The sequence below is a fragment of the Nematolebias whitei genome, chromosome 21, assembly GCF_014905685.2.
Source record: "Nematolebias whitei isolate Nwh7 chromosome 21, NemWhi1, whole genome shotgun sequence".
Classification (NCBI taxonomy): Eukaryota; Metazoa; Chordata; class Actinopteri; order Cyprinodontiformes; family Rivulidae; genus Nematolebias; species Nematolebias whitei.
In genome coordinates this window covers 17851804-17870346 of record NC_056518.1, presented here as the reverse complement: position 1 = coordinate 17870346, position 18543 = coordinate 17851804, and the positions used below count along the sequence as shown (strand labels likewise).

The following is an 18543-nucleotide window of genomic DNA, read 5'->3' as shown; positions in this document are numbered from 1 at the left end:
CACACACAAACACACACACACACACACACACACACACACAACATGATCTCAGAATTTTATCTACAAAAGCAGACACTACTTAACGTCTTCATGTACCGTATTTTTTGGCATATAAGTCGCACCTTTTTGCATAAATTAGCAAGTCCTGCTACTTATACACCGAAGCGACTAATATACGTTTTTCCCGCATATTTATTACCCAATTTTTGGTTGAGATCTGACGATTAGATTAATTCTGGCATGAAAAATATTAAACATTAGCATTTGCAGCTGCTAGAGGGTGCTCAAGCATTATGGCAAGCCAAGTGTCTCATTAATAGGTAAAAGTGGCTATTAATGAGACACTTTGCTTGCCACAGAGCCCACCTTCGTCTCGCTCCAGAACTCCTGGAGCAAACGTCAAATCAGCTGCATTTCACCACGCTCAGGGGCTCAGAGTGGGGCAGATGAGGGTGGAGGCAGGTGTGGGTGTTTCACCTTTTCCACCCACATTTTTTTATGTTGACAGTATTGGGAGTTGACCCTGCGACTTTCCGATCACAGGCCCATCTTCTCTAACCTCTGCACCACCACTCCCCCGTGACGAACAAACATTACGCATCAGTGGCGACGCATAATAGATGCGATTATACAGTGAAGCTACTTATTTATTTATGTTTTTTCCACTTTATTAGACATTTTTTGGACTGATGCGACTTATACGCCAGAGCAACTTGTGTGGCAGAAAATACGGTACTTGGATTGCTTTTCTTGTTTCCAAATTCTCCAGAAAGAGTTGATGAACAATAGACAAAAACAAACGCAGCAGCAAACAACAGGCCGTGCTGTTTCTTCCTATGTGGTTGTCTTGGAAACCATCACAGGTCAGCTTGCACACATGAAGACATGCCATGCAGTAATGTCAAATCAGAGAGCGGTCGAGTGTAAAAATAAACCTGAAAGGCTTGTTTGGCAACAAACGGAGGGAGAGCTGAACACCCTCTACAAAACGTCCACGAGGGAACATGTTGAGCCGATGAGCGCTTGATTTTAACGGCAGCGTTTAATCATTAGCTGCTGGTGACAGATGTGTTCATGGCAGAAACGTTAAATGATTCATCATTAAAGCTGTGAACACGCAGATCGACTGGATGAGTAACGAGCTAACGTTTGGCTCCGGTGTTTTCTTGGTGCTCCCTGCCGTTGTACACGCCCGTGCCCTCCCCACCTCCACCCAACCCCACACATCTGTTATTAATTCGCTGATGATGGGAGTTATGGTGGAGGCGTGCTCCCCGTCACCTGAAGGGAAGCACGCTTTGACTCGCGCTTGTCATTAGGAGATGGTGCTGAAACCCCTTCCGTGTTGGCTTGACAACCCAGAAGTCCTGAAGTGGGCCAATTAGAAGATGGAGGTGGCAGATCGAGAGCGACGCGAAGCCTGATGGAGGAGCCGAGAGTGGCTGACAGCTGGAAGGAGAAGCCTATTATTATCTGGAAGGCTTCCGCAGAAACGGAGATCTGTGTTTGCAAACAGAACAGGCTCCGCAGAAGATATTTAACGTGACATGAACATGATACGTTTTGTTTTGGATTATAATTATGGAGCCAAGATCATCAGGATGGGACAAAAATCCCTCCATAATAATGGCTCGCTTTAAAACGTGGGAGACTTTTCTAAAAGAAAACAATTTCAAATTCAACGTTATAAACGCCCAGCATTCCTGTAACACTTCTCATCTTGTTGCATGTTCTGTTGGAGAAACATGCACCCTGGCACCGACATGGAGGGTAGTTTTATGCTTGTACCATGTCTTAGCAGGGTCTGCAGACCAGTCCCAGCCCACAAATGGCACCAGCTTCCCTCTGCAGTGTTGATGAAGAGCCCTCATTCTTTGACTGCTTGTTGCTTTACAAAGTGTGCCTTTGCACCTTTTATTAATCCTGAGGAAATCTCCGACTTTATTTAGCATCTTTAAGAAATGTGTCAGAGTGGAAACATCAGTTTGGTGTAAAACTTCACACAAACAGGCACGTGTAGGAAGGTAATCGTATAAACTTATCAACATGAACATATGTCGACAGGTTGTAATGCACAGAATGACGCAGATAATCATATTTCTACCTTATGTCCAACACTGAGGCTGCTGTTCATCTTTGTTTTTTTTTTATATTAGTGACGTTCCATCTTCTAAGATGCTCTACAATATTTTTCCAAACTTAAATCTCTGTTCTGGGCTTTTGCTAATGTCTCAACAAGGTGTTGGCCGCTTGAATATATTTAGAAACCTTGCTGTTGCCTCACTGCACCAACCTGCAGCTGGTTATTTCCCCGTTATGTTTGCTAGACTCCAGCTGGCAATGACAGTTCTTAGTTTGAATCCTGAGGGAGATTGAATAAAACCAACGACTGACTCAACATCAGTTCAGGCCAGGAAAATGTAAAATGAGAAAAGCTGTACCAAAAAAACTTTATTCTTTTTTCGTCTTTTCCCTTTTCAGCAAGTCATCCTCCTCCATCCTGCCTGGACTCTCTTTTTCACCTCTTTACCACATTCCCCATTTTCCTGGACAGTGGACCCCAAGTACTTGAAGTCCTGCACCTTTGGGACCTCTACTCCTTGTATCCTCACTGTTCCACCAGCCTCCTCTCATTCACACACACACATACTCGGTCTTACTACTGCTTATTTTCATTCTTCTTCATTCAACTGCATACCTCCACCTCTCTAAGTTTTCCACTTGCTCTCTGTTCTCACCACAGATCACAATGTTATCTGCAAAGAACCCAAAATTTCTCAGAAGCAAATAATGTGAATTCCATTTTTCTTTAATAACATACAACAGTGAATGTTTGAGTTGTGGACCAAGCACTGCAGACTTTAATAGGTCTTCATTAAGCGATACAGGGGTTTGAAAAGACCTCAGTTACGTGAATTATTTGTGTTGGAGCTTAAAAACATGTACAAGGCGCAGGCCCTAAAGGTCGAGAACAAGAAAATGCGGCCACTGTTCAAACTCGTTTGCAGACTTTATATTGTGTGTGTGTGAGTGTGTACCATCCAAAGCAGCACGTTTATGAAAAGGACTGTGGGCACTCCACCGAATGGCAGACCCTGGAGGACGCTGCTGCGAGAGTGCGCGTGGAAGCATCGCTCCGCCGTGCTGTTCTCCTCCCCGAACGTCTCCAGGAAACTCATGGCACCCAACTCCACGGGCTGTGCCTCAGCAGGGGACACCCTCATTTCAAACGGCTCTGACTGCGCCATCAGGACCGCATCATATCTGACAGACAAGACAGGAGAAAGGTGCTCAGTTTAACTTATTTACTCTTAAAATGTGAAGATTTGACGTCCTTTTAGTCAACCTTTTGGCAAAATGTGCCCAACTTGTGTTCGTTATTCTTTTTTTCTATCATTGTCTGTATTTACAAAACCCCAGAATAACTCAGTGGTTTTGCATTTCAATAAATGGAATAAATGAGTAAATTACCAACAAGTGTAAATTTGCTCACTCTGGCTCCTTTTTAATCACCAGGTACCTCTTTCTTTAAGTGTGATTAGCATTTGTAAACAGCAGTCTAATAAGCACCATGGTCCATTAGTGCTGACTGAGCTGAGGGCTGCTTTGTCCCAGAAATACAAGCAGAAATGGTTCAGGGAACAAATACACTACAGGGTCTTTAAAAAAAGGCAGAGACACTCCAGATGAACTCCATTTATTATCTGTCAGGTTGACATTTACACATGAGTTGTCTGAGTTAAAGCGGCAGAGGAGCATTTTGACTTCAAATAATTTAAATCTTAAGAGGAGAAAACAGAGCTTTACTGTTTTCAGTGAAGATGGGCACTGTTGACCTCAACCAGTGATGTTGTCGGGAGGTGGAAGGAATACTTCTCAATCTCACCAGCACGTCTTCCATGGAGGAAGCTGACTCGGGGGACTTCGGGGTTGGTCTGTCTATAACTGTAGCTGAGGTTGCCAAGTTAGTTAAAAAGCTCTGAGGTGGCAGGTCTCCTGGGGTGGATGAGATTCACCCCGATTTCCTTAAGGCTCTGAATGTTGTGGGGCTGTCTTGGTTGACATGCCTTTTCAACATCGTGTGGACATCAGGGGCAGTGCCACTGGATTGGCAGACTGGGGTGGTGATTCCCCTCGGAGCCGGAGGGTGTGCTCCAATTACAGGGGCATCACTCTCCTTAGCCTCCCTGGTAAGGTCTATTCAGGAGTACTGGAGAAGCGAGTCAGATCGTTGGTCGAACCTCAGATCCAGGAGGAACAATGTGGGTCCCGTCCTGGCCGTGGAACACTGGATCAGCTCTTTACCCTCACTAGGGTCCTCGAGGGGTCATGGGAGTTTGCCCATCTGTCTACATGTGTTTAATGCTTTTGGAGAAGACTTTCGACCGTGTTCTTTGAGGTATGCTGTGGGGGGTGCTCTGTGAGTATTGGATTGGAGGCCCATTGTTATGGGCTGTTCGGTCCCTATACAAGCGGTGTGAGTTTGGTTCGCATTGCCGGTAGTAAGTCGGACCACTTCAGGGAGGGAGTTGGACTCCACCAGGGCTGCCCGTTGTCACTGATTCTGTTCATGGTGGCAGAGATGGTGTAGGGGCAGGGCAGCCGACTCAGGACCCGAAGGTCCCGGGTTTGATCCCTGGTTATTGCACATCTCATGGTGTCTCTGAGCAGGACACCTTATCCCTAGTTGCTCCCCGGGTGCTTTCCGTAGCTGCCCACTGCTCCACTTGGTGGTATATAGGTTAAATACAGAGAGCCAATTTTACCATTGTATGGGAACATATAATGATGACAACACATAACACATTATTATTATTATCATCATCATAACTTTTATGGACAGAATTTCTCGGTGCAGCCAGAAGGCGGAGGGGGTCCAGTTCGGTGGCCTCAGGATTTCGTCTGCTCTGTGCAGATGATGTGGTCCTGTTGGCATCATCGTGCCGGGATCTTCAGCTCTCACTGGAGCTGTTTGCAGCCGAGTGTGAAGCAGCTGGGATGAAAATCAGCACCTCCAAATCTGAGGCCATGGGTCCTCAACTGGAAAAGGTGGGTTGCTCTTTTCAGGTTGAGGGTGAGGTTCTGCCTCAAGTGAAGGAGTCCAACAATCTCAGAGTTTTGTTCACGACTGAGGGAAGAATGGAGCATGAAATTGACAGACGAAGTGGTGCAGTGTCTGCAGTATTGCAGACTTTGCAACCGTTGTGGTGAAGAGGGAACTGAGCTGTAAGGCGAAATTCTCTGTTTACCAGTCGGTCTATGTTCCTACCCTCACCAATGGCGATGAACTCTGGGTAGTGACTGAAAGAATGAGATTGCAGATACAGGCGGTTGAAATGAGTTTCCTCCGCAGGGTAGCCGGACTCTCCCATAGGGATAGGGCAAGAAGTTCAGTCATCTGGGAGAGACTCAGAGTAGAACCGTTGCTCCTCCACATCGAGAGGAGCCAATTGAGATGGTTCGGGCATCAGGTGAGGATGCTCCCTGGGTGTCTCCGGTGCTTCAGGCATGTCCAACTGGGAGAAGAACCCGGGGAAGACCCAGGACATGCTAGGGAGACTATGTCTCTTGGCTGGTCTGGGAATTTTATTTTTCTCTCTTTCCTCCGGTGGAACCAGACGTGTTTCCCTGTCCCCAGCGCCCCCCCCCCCCCCCCCCCAACACACACACCCCCACACCCACACCCGCTTCCCTGCTGCACTCTTTTGTCCTGTGAACCCTTAAAAAGCCTCTTTTTTTTCTGCATACCTCTTAATTCGAAGGATCAGATGGTCTCTCAACAAAATTGATCAACTTCTCCCGACAGGAGTCAGGGTAAGGAGGACCCTCTTATCTCGACGGAAACAAATTGGATTCATGATGACAACTGGTTATTTTGCTGTTTGGCTGGTGAAATCTGGATTGTCAATAAATTTGTGTGGATGTGTCGAAGCTCGACAGTGCTCAGACTGAATTTGTGGAGCTGCAGCAGGGAGCTGGAGCAGCTGTTATCAGGACTGTGAACTCACTGGCAGCACTCATGAATGGTGGGAATAATCTTGGAGAAGCTGTGAACACGACTTTTGGCGTAAAGAATCAATTCGGCTGTTTTTGGAGTTCCATCAGAGGAATAAATACCAGTGAGACTTTAAAAGTCAGAAACAACAATTCACAAGTTCTGCCTGACCCAAACTGTGGCCTTGACGCCGGACTTATCTCAACTCCTCCTGGAATGTTTTGAAAACAACAAAGATGCTTTGAGTGTCTCCTCAAAAAAAAAAAAAAACTGTCATAATATAAAACAATTTGGCACCTCTAAGTTTTATAATAGCAATTTACTTTAAACACACATGACTAAGGTACATTTTATTGAGAGCAACATTTCTAGCAATCAGTGTCTTAGCTCAAACAACCCCATACAAATACAAAAAGCTGAAGCTGTTTTCTTGCTTTTCTTATTTTCGGCTGCTGTTTGATTCAGCAGAGCTCCATCGCTCCAGACTGAGCCATGAGCAGACTTTATTTACCTACCAGCACTTCAGATTTGTGTGGTAACGTTAACATTTACACAAAAACAGATCAGATTATTACTTTGTGACAAATTTAGTGAAATTCTGCTGCTTTTCTTGAGACAATCACAAAAAACCAGGACAAGGTTACACTTGCTTTGACTTACATCACTGAAATAAAAATAAAAAAATCCTTTAAACTAAATTAACCTTTCTGCCAAAGATGGAGGAATCAGCTCAAGGCATTTTCAAGATATTTCATTTGAGACAACCTAGAAGATCAAAAGTCAGCATGAAAATGTGTTTGGAGTTGGTTTCAGCCACTCCTGGTGGATTCATCACAGTCTGTGGAGCATTCAAAAGATGTGATCATTTACTCTGCTGTGACCACACAATCAGGACCTGAACCATCTGTCCTCCGGCAGGCAGCGCACGCTAATCTCACTTTCAATCAATGCAGTCCCGACCCATAGCTCGGCTTGTGTACACTGCTCCGTGAACAAGCAGAGGAAATGGAGCAGCAACTCGGTGCCGACAAAGATGTGTCAATACTGTAAATTCACATGACCAACAGACTGATCGAGTCACATTACCGGAGAGAAATAGATCATATTTTCTAGTCTCCATCTCCAGAGCAGTGAAAAAACAGACGAGCTCAAGAATCAAGGCTTTAAAAAAGCAACAAACTGGCACTCATGTCTAGGCCTGTCACAATAACAAATTTTGCTGGGCGACTAATTGTCTCAGAAATTATTGCGATAAACGATAGTATTGTTTGAAATTTTACAATAATTGGTAATTATTGTCAAATTTAAGAAATGTTGGTTAATTTTTGCATATAGTACCTTTACCTTTTTTTGACCACTGGATGGTAGTATAAGACAGTTTGAACCGAAGGATGGATAGTGAGGGAGCGAGCAGCGCGTCTCTTTAAGAAAAATGGGAGGGAGGCCCCTTGACATGACATGGGCTGTCTCGCTTTCCTGTTTTTCGGTTCTCAAAATGGCAAACGCTCGGTGTGGTTTGAGCTCTTTAGCATAGCATCTGTCACACAAACCTTTTAAAAAAATATCAGTAAAGTTCTCAGCTTCTTTTTGCAGAGAAAAACAACTTTTTAGACGAAGGCACGGGTTTCAACCGTGAACTTTGGAGCTTTGACAAGACGGAGGTTTTTCCTCCCTGAGGTCGGCCTGCTAGCTTAGCTCGTAGCTTAGCTTCTCAGCTTAGCTGCTTTTAATGATCCAAAAACACGATTTTGGATGGTTCAAACAATTTTAAAGAAAAAAGAGAAAGGGAGGGGTCAGTGAAGAGCACCGGAGTTGAGCCTTTTGTCATCCAGTGTCTTCAGTAGAAAGAGAGAGACACAAAGAAACGATAAAGCCGATAAATGAAAATGAGGTTGACAATTTTCATTTATCATGCGATTAATTGATTTATTGCGACAGGCCTACTCATGTCATGGCTGAACTTAGTGTGATTTATCACTGAACTGATGATGTCACTTCCTGAGAGACTGCATCATATAGTGCTGTGAAGCTTTGACTAAACGGTGCAACAGAAGCCTTGGCAGTGTGTCTGGTGGAGGAGGCGGACTGCCGTCCATCACACTCAGAGGTCTGGTGTGGAGCAGAAACACAAAAATATCACCCTGTAAACCTTTACCAGCTCCGTCTGCACCGCTCTGATCTCCTCTTCAGATCTGCGCCGTGAATCTGCACAGCTTGCAGTCGATCTACAGATACAGAGCCCTGAACATCTCTGAGGAGAGAACAGAGAGGAGGTCCTCTGGGGACGGATCACAAAGCAGATCTATAAACACACTCGGCTGTTTCAACAGAACCAGATGCTGCCTTTTCTTTCCTTTACAATAAATTCAACTCGTCAGTTTGCTCAAGAGAATGATGGCTAAAAATGAATAATCATGAATTTGTGACTTCAGCTGTCATTTTGAGGAGTTTAGAGCAGGCTCTTTGAGTAACTGAGCAACAAACTAATTATACTTGGATCAAATCCAGTCTCACTATAGTTACGTTGTTTTATTAGACGTTGCAAACTATTCTGTGCCTGATCAGCAGAGCAAATGTGCTCATGGTGCCACAGCTAAAACAAACAGAAAACATGGCTGACTGCAGAGGATAAACACAACTGGAGCTTTATCAGCTGACTGAGATTGCCTTTTTTTTTCTTGCACCAGACAAATCACTTACTCTGCTGTCGTCTGTGATGCTGACAGAAAAGTCTTCCTCTCCTCCTTCAGGAGCAGCCAGGATGCTGAGGGATACGGGACGACTTTCACACAACATTTGGATAAACGTCACAGCATGACTCAGCAGTTTAGTATCGAGATCCTCTTCCCGTTTCTCTCATCCCTCACGTATAAACGTTCAAACACTTTCAGGCTCATCCCAAGGTGTCCATTTCTCCTCCAGCTTCTTCAGCTCTGCCAATGAGATGCGTCTCTAATGCTTTCCCTCTGCTCCTTTCTCGCCTGCTCTGAACCGAGCGGCCAAGCCAACGCAGCAGTTTACAAACTGATGCTTGGCTCGTGGCGCTTCGCCCTCGCTGGACGAGTGAGTTTAAGCTATTAAGATGCCAGATGCTGAAGTCAGGACAGGAGCTGAGAGCTGGGGATAAAATACACCTGAGTTAAAGAAGCAGGAAAAAAAGGAGCAAGTTGGGGGGAAAAGCAAACTCAGGTCAGTTAATCTGCTCATTGCACCAGAAAAAACAGCTGAGGTTTCTGTGTGTAGGCACTGTTCACACCGAGACTTAATTAGTTACTTACTACGTCTTCTTTAGAGTGACAAAAAGGAAATTACTTCATCTTTGTTTTTGCATGAGCAAGGAAATTATCACTCGGGCGACAAGATTATTAACGTTCAAAAATACAAACAATATTTTTATAAATGCACCACACAGTAAATAAAACCTTTTTTTTTTTCCAGATATCTGACTTTATTTCATTTTTGACTGACCAATTCATGTTAAAAGCCCACTTTGAAGTGTGAACCATATTTATTAAAAACCTAAACGTTGCAGAGCATTTTCCCCAAAGAAAACGTCACAAAAATGGCGACGTTGCTACACCTCAGGGAAACACTGAGAATTAGACGACGCCAGGGTGTCCCTTCTGGTCTTAAAGGCGTCCAGATGTTTGCTAATGGACAGCAAGCATGTGTGTCCCCTGTCCCAGGACAGTCCATCAGAAATGTTTAACTTTATCAAACTTAATTGCTGCAAGACCTCCACCTTGACGGAAGATAAACATGCTCAGAACAGATTAACAGTGCGCCTTATGTATTAATTCTGGTTGTGCTTACTGACCTTGAACCGATTTTATGTGCGTGGCGCTCAAAAATCTGTCCGAATGAACTTGTTTCGCTTAATGCGCCTCATGGTCCAAAAAAATACGCTACACCACTGACAAAATGTAGAAATGATTACGGCATTATTTGTGAAACTATCCAGAATTAATCCCTCTACACGGAACACAAACCTCAATTTACATCTTGGTCTTCACTTTTTAAGTTAGTAAACTTTAAATGTGCACATTTTAAGAGAGCGTTTTGAAAATCCGACCCTCGACTGACTTAACGTCATCAGCAAATCATTGTAAAGTACTGCTGCTGCATTTAGCCAGAAACACCAGGCAAATAGTATTCATGAAGAAATGTCCTGAGATTAAAACAAAGGTTTAGGTATGCAGCTTGTGTGTTCTATTACCACAGAAAATACACTTTAACTATTTAAAAAGGGTTGGAATCCAAATGTCTAATAAGCCATCAGATGGTAGCAGCAACAAAGCCATCCCTCCTTTTGTCAAATTTTCTATCAAATGAAGATCTAGCGGCAGCCTGAGGGAGTGAGAGAGCGAGCGGCGGTCCTGTTTTCTCAGATAAACGAGCCATAAATAAAACTTCTGCTGACTGAAGAACCCCTGGACATAATCAACCAGCAGTCTCTGTGAGATAAAGCCCTCAACCCTCCAAGGTTGCTTTGCAATCACCATAAACATGAGCAGCAGCTCTCCTCTCGACTGCGCTGACCTTGTTCGACGTGCACGTTCCTCCTCTCGTTCTTTCATACCGTTAGATACAGCTAGAACATGTTCTCCTCATTTTTTGCTTCATCTCAATACATTGCAGTTTGAAGAACTACTACTTCTTGTAATAAAAATAAAAGGAAAATAAGAACGTCCCCTGCGTATGCTGTAATTAAATATAAAATTTAAAAATAAGAAAGAAGTGTTCTTTTCGCCAGCTTGCAGTTGCAAAGTTCCTGCTCTTTTATTTTGAAAGGTTGCTCGGGTGAAAGTTGTGATGAATGAAAGGCTAAAAGACTTCTTCACTGCTCTGGGTTTGGATGTAAAGACAAAAAAAAACCCAGTATATACTGTATATATTTTTTTTTAAAAGAGGCACATGAAGGATTGAAACATTTCGTAGTCATTTTCTTGATTTATGAAATTGAAAATGATCCAAAAACAAAGACGACTTTTATATTTCTACTGAGATTAAAAGTCTGATGTGCTTTTAAAATGTGAGGCTGGTGCACACCCCCCCCCCCCCCCCCACACACACACACACACACTCATCCTCCCCCATACAGCCTCCCTCAGAGGGCTGAATGAAACAAACCACGATTGACTAAGCAAACACCTGCTTCCTGTCTGTCTGCACATGCTCAGTATAGGCTGCACCCTGGACGAGTGCTGCTGCTGATGGACTGAACCCATCTGGCATCAGTGATGCTTGAATCTAACCCGACCCGCTCTTTGACCATAGAACTGCTCTGATCTATGTTTTGTGTGCTGAAAATCCTGCAGGAGCTGACCCTAAAAACTTCACCTCCATCATCTAAAACAACAACTGAACAACAAAAAAAAAGGCAGCTGGTTTGGATAAATGACTCCTCTCTGTGTGCATGGAACCATATTTACATCCTCCTCGATCTAAAACGTGTTAAAAATTAAGCATTTCATTAAAAAAATTATTTTAGAAACAGCTTCATTTCCTGCAATCATACAACTTTAAGCTGTTCATTAAAGAACCTCAATTATTTCAAAAACAATTCAAGAAAATTTCTCTCATCCTTCACATATAAACAAAAACTTGTTTCGTCGTTGGTACAACAACGAACACGTTCACTGCTTTGGTTTAAGTCGGATTTTAAGGATAATTAAATTAATAAATGCAGTCATGTGAAAACATTAGGACAACCCCCCCCCCCCCCCCCCAAAAAAAAATAAAAATAAAATAAAATAAAAATCAGTCTTTTATTAAGAAATGTTCACAACTTGTTCACAACTTGATCCAATAATGGTCAATCAGGTCATCTAGACAGTTTCTTTTTTTGTGTGGGTGGAAAGATGTTCCGCCCTCTATCCGGAGGACTTCATCAGTCTAAGGAGTCCCAAGTAAACTGCTTTCCTCACTAAGCAGTACAGTCCTTTAGTGGACCAACCAGTTTGTTGGTGATAATATGGTTTCTGGGGGCTGTCCTGTCCCCCGTCGACTCCTCCCAGGCAGGCAGCCACAGCCAAAGTGGTTCAAGACCTCAAAGTTCATGCTCAATCATCCAGGTACAAAATCAAACGTGAATCACTTTGGCTGTGGCTGCCTGCCTGGGAGGAGTCGACGGGGGACAGGACAGCCCCCAGAAACCATCTTATCACCAGCAAACTGGTTGGTCCACTAAAGGAGTGTACTGCTTAGTGGGACTCCTCAGACTGATGAAGCCCTCTGGATAGAGGGCGAAACGTCTTTCCACAAAAAATAAACTGTCGGGATGACCTGATTGACCATTATTGGATTTTGTACCTGGATGAGTGAGCATGAACTTTGAGTTCACAACTTGATGTACAATCTATCAGCATGCTCAATAATCCAGGTAGATAAATCTAACAAAGTTAAGTCAGGTCCTCTGGATGGTTTCTATGTGTTGAAACGTTTCGTCTTTTATCCAAAGGACTTCGTCAGTCTGAGGAGCCACAACAAACTCAGACTCATAGTGAGCCAACCAGTTTGACGGTGCCAAGATGGTTCCTGGAATCCGCTCTCTCCCCTGTCGACTCGATCATCGATACAAAAAATAAATTAACAAAAATGCTTTTTCTAACTGAGGAAAATGTTCGGACACGTTCAAGGAGACTCTTCTCGTAGGGCCTAGCGGTCTCTGGCACCGGTCTGAGGAAGGTTTGCCCCACTTCTCAACAGAATTGTTTCAGCTGTGAGATTTATGAAGCTTCTTGCACGTTCAAGTCATGTTGAGACCGTTTGAGATTAAGGTCTGGGCTTCCGCCATCTCTTTGTCTTCAGCTGGTCCTTGGTGGATTTACTGGTAGGTTTATGTGTCCAGTTCGGCTTCAGCTTTTTACAGATGGTCTCTTCGATGACGGGGAGCTGGCCAGGTCCTGCTGCAACAAAGCTCCCCCAAAAACCATGACTCTTCCACCTCTGTGTTTGGATGAGGTTCTTTTCTTGGAGTTTATGCCAAACGTGCAGTTATGGTGTCCAAATGACTCGTCTGTCCAAAGAACATTCATTTAGACGTCCTGCCCATGTGTTTTTACAAAGCAGAGGTTTCCTCCTCACAGGTGAACGTGTACAGTCTCTTTCTGATTGTAGAGACGAGAACTTTCACCTCCGCAGTGACACAACCTGCTGAAGACCTCCTAGGACGCTCAGGACTCGAGACAGCTGAAGACTATTTTCCAGACGTCTGATTTCAATTTGTTTTGAGATTTTTTTTTAAATATTTTATCAGACTCAAAAGTCGGAGTTTGAGTAAACGTGGGGGGGTGTCTTAATTTATTCCTCACCAGAAACGTCTCTTTTTTTAAGAAATAAAATTCATTTTCCTCACATTGTTAAAATTAATTCGCTGAAAAGTCTTAATTAAGAAGATCCAAAACGACTTCTTGTGTTAAATTAGAAAAGCAGATGAACACTTTACACCGGAGAAACTACTGAAAACATTGCCTCTTAAAAAGTCATAGAATGAAGAAAATTGCATTTATTTTTGTTTGTTTGTTTGTTTTTCCTCGACAGCAGTGAACCACAGTACTAGAAAGCCCCGTCTCTGCCTGGTTGCTTATTTTTGCTCCGATCCGTACGATAAAAATAGATCTCCTGTAAAAAAAAAAACAAGAACCTTCTTTTCTCTGTCTGTGAATCTTGAGGGACGGGATGTCAGTGAGAAATAATCCCAATCATCTCAGAAGTTAGATCAAACGAGCAGCTGTGACAATAACCGCGAATGGATCTGTTTGAGGGCTTAAAGAGAAATGTTCGACGGTCCAGCCGGTGAAAAGCTCTCAGTATGAGGAGACAGATGAGGGTTTAAGAAGACATCTGCAGAAAACCATGAATCTCTGATTAGACCTGTCGCAATAAACAATAAATCAACTAATCACATGATAAATGAAAATTACCAACATCACTTTCATTTATCGTCTTTATCGTTTCTTCGTCCATCTACTGAAGACACTGGATGACCCCTCCCTTTCTCTCGTCTCTTTAAAATCGGTTTTAATCGTCCAAAATCGTGTTTTTGGATCGCTAAAAGCAGCTAAGCTGAGAAACTAAGCTACGAGCTAAGCTAACAGGCTGACCTCGGGAAAAAAAAACTCAGATGAAACCCGTGCCTTCGTGTAAAAAGTTGTTTTTCTCTGTAAAAAGAAGCTGAGAACTTGTTTACTGATTTTTTTTTTTTTAATTAAAAGCTTTGTGTGAAAAATGCTATGCTAACGAGCTCAAACCACATCGAGCGGCCGCCATTTTGAGAACAGAATAAAAGGAAGGAGACAACCCATGTCACGTCAAGGGGCCTCCCTCCCATTATTCTTAGAGACACGCTGCTCGCTCCCTCACTATCCATCCTTTGGTTCAAACAGTCTTATACTGCCATCCGGTGGTGGAAAAAATGTACTACACACAAAACAAATGAATTTTTATTAAATTTTACAATAATTACCAATGATTGTCAAATTTCAAACAATATTATCGTTTATCGCAATAATTTCTGAGACAATTAATCGCCCAGCAAAATCTGTTATCATGACCGATTATATCTCTGATGCCATATCTTTGTGTTACGACTCTGTACATCAGAGATAGTTGTGCCTGCATCGAGCAGCACGGTCACAGACCCCCAAGGAAGAGCAGCAGAAACCAGAGCTGGAATCTCAACACATTCTCCAGGAATACGTAAAAAAAAAAAAAAAAAAAAGAACAAAGTCGAGCCTGAGGTGCAGAACAGCTCTTGAAGTACAGATGGAGTTCACGTGTCCATAAGAACCTCTGTTTGCGTTCGATTTTCTGTCCAGGGGGCTTCATCAAAACCTTTTCTGAGACCGAGACATGTGGCCGAGGAGCTGAATCACAAATAACTCATGCAGCACGCAGAAACGTCGCACAAATATTCTAGGAGCCGATTAGCGTTTGTTCGAGCTGAACGTGCAGCAGCACGGCAGCCAGAGCTCCGAGAAGTGGAGGTTTTAAGTTTCAGGCCTTTTTCCACGTCTCAAGAGTTTCTGATCAGATTGCTATAAATGTTGATCCATAACCAGCTGACGAGTTTCCTGTTACACACACAAGCAGGCAAACTGGGAAAACAACTGGAAAATAAAACCCAGAATGCAACAATTTGGAAATCCCATTAACCCGTATTGTATTCACAGCGGAACCAGTAACCATGTCAGTTGTTGCAAATTGTACCATCTTAAGGATAAAAATAAGGTAATTGTGAATTATGGCAGCAACACATGTTGGTGGTGAGGCCACGAGGCTGTAAAATGGTATGGAGGATCTTTAGCAATAGGTTAACTGGTAAGAGGGCTGGGGATAAAGTTAAGATTTTAGAGGGGCTGAATAGAAAATTATAGCATTCGGTTTTTATTTACATTTTATACAGCTTTATCGGATTTGGGGTTTTGTCTTGCATGCATCATCTTCGCTTTCATCAGCTTCAAATCTGCTGAAATATTAATGACTGGGTAGCACATGAAGATGACCAGCGCTCATTCGTTCCCCGCTCTTTGGGGACTTTGCTCTTCTTTCGTGCAGCGTGGGATCAAATCTCAAAGTGACGGCACACTGAAACCGCTGAGACTCTTTTACACACTCGGAGGACCTGGACTCCAGACATGAAGATCATGAAACGCAGACGTGTCAAATCGCTGCACCTGCAGTAAAACGGATGTGAGCTGAATGCACTCGTCCCAACTGAGCATTAATGTGCAAATTCAAACCTTTACAGCTTAAAAGATTAGAGATTAGTTTTAATGCCTTTAACGAGCTTCCCTTGCAAATTCTGACTAAAATGGTTTCTTTGAAAGTCTATTTATAGAAAACACACAAAGGGGAGCCTGGAAACAGGATCTAGTGAGCAACACTAATTACCATCATCATCATCACTGTCATATAATCTGTGCTATGATGTGAGGTGAATATCTTCTGATGTTCTGCCATATCCTGACCTACTGAAATGTCACAAGTTCTATTTAAACCTGGCACTTTTGAGGCCACCTCATTTGATCTTAGACACATTTTGCAGCATTTAAGATGCATTTCAGAACAAAAAGACCTTAAACGTGTAGCTGGTACATATTTAGTGAGGTTAATTATAAAACAGTTGCCTTCAGGGTTCATTTAAACCCTTCAACAGCTCTTAATGCAGTATTTGCTCAGCTGAGTCCAGACTGAACAGCAGCAGCGGTGATCTCAGCGTGAATCAAAACAAAAGATAATTTATAAATTCAATCGGATTAATAATAAACTGAAGCGCGCGTTTCGGTTTCTGCAGCCCACAGGAGGGTTTAGCAGCCAGCTGAGTCCAGGAGGAACATGGGGTGCACCTGGTTTGGGTGGAACAGTCTGAAACGCTGCCAGCTCTTCCTCCTCCTCATCATCATCCTCCTCCTCATCATCATCAAACCGAACCACCAACTTTCACATTTTCAGTCCTAATCTTTAAAAATCCGGGACAAAAATCCGATTCTAATGTCCATTTAGACCTTATTAGTCGGGTTTAGTGCTCGCTGCAGCACGTTTCAGTTTGCATGCGTGCGCACGCGCCTCCTCCCCGCTGCTATAAATTCCTAAAGACGATTGCGCCAAAAACGGCGCCAGGAATGCCGTCAGTGCGCATTGACCCGAGCGAAGGGAGAGTTTTAAATTCACACGGCTCACCTCATGGGCGTCCTGACAGCTGCAGTCTGCTGCTTGTGGTTAAAGATGCTGCTGATTTTTTTTTTTTTTTTTTTGTATCAGAAAACAGGAGAAACTCCCACCCGCTCAGGGACCGTCTGACAATTTCCACTCACGTCAGGAGTGCGAAGGGAGCGTCGACAAATTACACCACTTTGAGTTTGTGGAAACTTGGCTCCAATCTTATTGGCTCAGAAAACTATGTTTATATTTGTAACATTAAGGAAGCGTACTGATAGTTCAAACACTGGAAGGGAAATAAACTTTAGGAATTATTGCAAATAAATAAAATATAAAGGTACATTAAAAACATACCAGAATGTTGATAATGGTCAATTAAAAATGTTACGGTTCATGTTTCAATAATTTATCACTCATAATAAAACATATATTTTCAGTCCATTCATGCACATGCAATAGGAAGTTAAAAAGAAAGGTTTTTGAACTGATTGTTAAAGGTTTACCAGGGAAACGATGATTCTGAGGAGGAAAAAGCCTTAAAGAGTATAGATATGTCAGTATTAGAAAAAATACTATCAACTAATTCAGTAATTTTTCATATTTAGTATACCATATTCCAGTGTGTGACTGTGCAGTAAATAAAATAACAGTAAACACTTTTTGTGAATGCACTAAAAGAAAACAAAAAAATCTCCAAATATGTGACAAACTGTAAAAATAATCTACATTTTCAAATACATTTGCTGTAAAAACAGAGGAAATGAAATATTTGTGTAAAATGACAGAAGTTGGCCACTAACAAGCTATCGGTCATTGATTGTTTTGATGGAATATTTTTTGTAAATTAACATTTAGATTCTGGTCAATGAGTTTCCTGATCAGTAAATGAGATTATCATTACAGCATAGCATTTAATCCAAGCCTACATTCCTCTCTACTTGTGTCTGTGTTTTGATTGATTGATTTATTGATTTGTTAATGGAACAAAAACAATAGAGAGAAGTCTTGTATCCAAGGTGATTTAATCTATTCTGCACCAAGAGCAGAAATAACTGAGGCTGGATTGCCACCTGCTGGACTCTTCTTACCTGAACTTTAATAAACCCAACCTGCACATCACCAGAACAGAAACCAAATCACAGTACCTGTACTCCCAAACACTGAAGAGGTAATAAAACTAAACCAGCTCCAGTATGTCTTAATTTGCATACAAAAATACAGATACTGCCTCGTGTAATGTCTTTATTATTTTGCATTTTTGTTCAATTCAGAAGGAAAATTAGCATTTTTTAAATTGTACTTCTAGATTTAATCTACCTTTTCTAAATGAAAAATTACATCTAAAACCTACATAAATAAATAAACGCCACATGTTTAGCTAAAGAGAGGAGGCTGAAATCGCTGCCTCCTGTTCTAAAATTATAAACTTTAGGAACCACAAGTAAACCTGCAACCTGAGAGCAAAGCGCTCTGTTAGGAAAATGTGGACCAATTTTTTTTTTTTTTTAATATAAGATGGAGCATAGGGCAGCACGGTGGCGCTTCTGGTAGAGCTGCTGCCTCTCAGCGAGAAGGTTGCCGGTTCAAATCCCGGTCCGGGTGGCCTTCCTAGGTGGAGTTTCATGTTCTCTCTGTTTGTCCGGGTACTCCGGTTTCCTCCCACAGACCAAAAACATGCATGTTAGGCTGATTGGTAACTCTAAATTGTCCCTAGGTGTGAGTGAGAGAGTGAATGGTTGTTTGTCTCGTTTGTCTCTATGTGTCCCTGTGATGGAGTTGCGTCCTGTCCAGGGTGTACCCCACCCCTCGCACATGATTGCTGGACATGGGCACCGGCGACCCCCGTGACCCAAAATGGAAGAAGCGGGTAAAAGATAATGGATGGA

At 42.7% G+C, this 18543-nt stretch overlaps 1 protein-coding gene across 1 annotated transcript in view; it reads right to left on the bottom strand.

The window, feature by feature from the left end:
• tmem63c (transmembrane protein 63C) overlaps window positions 1-16842 on the bottom strand; it is a 32012-nt gene extending 15170 nt beyond the window's left edge. Inside the window, exons 1-2 of the mRNA XM_037695165.1 lie at window positions 16679-16842; window positions 3039-3264 (exon numbers count right to left, since the gene is read on the bottom strand). Coding sequence (XP_037551093.1) covers window positions 3039-3264; window positions 16679-16683 — 231 coding nt within the window. The 5' untranslated portion in view covers window positions 16684-16842. The remainder of the gene's footprint in view (window positions 1-3038; window positions 3265-16678) is intronic.
• Window positions 16843-18543: the final 1701 nt, after the last annotated feature.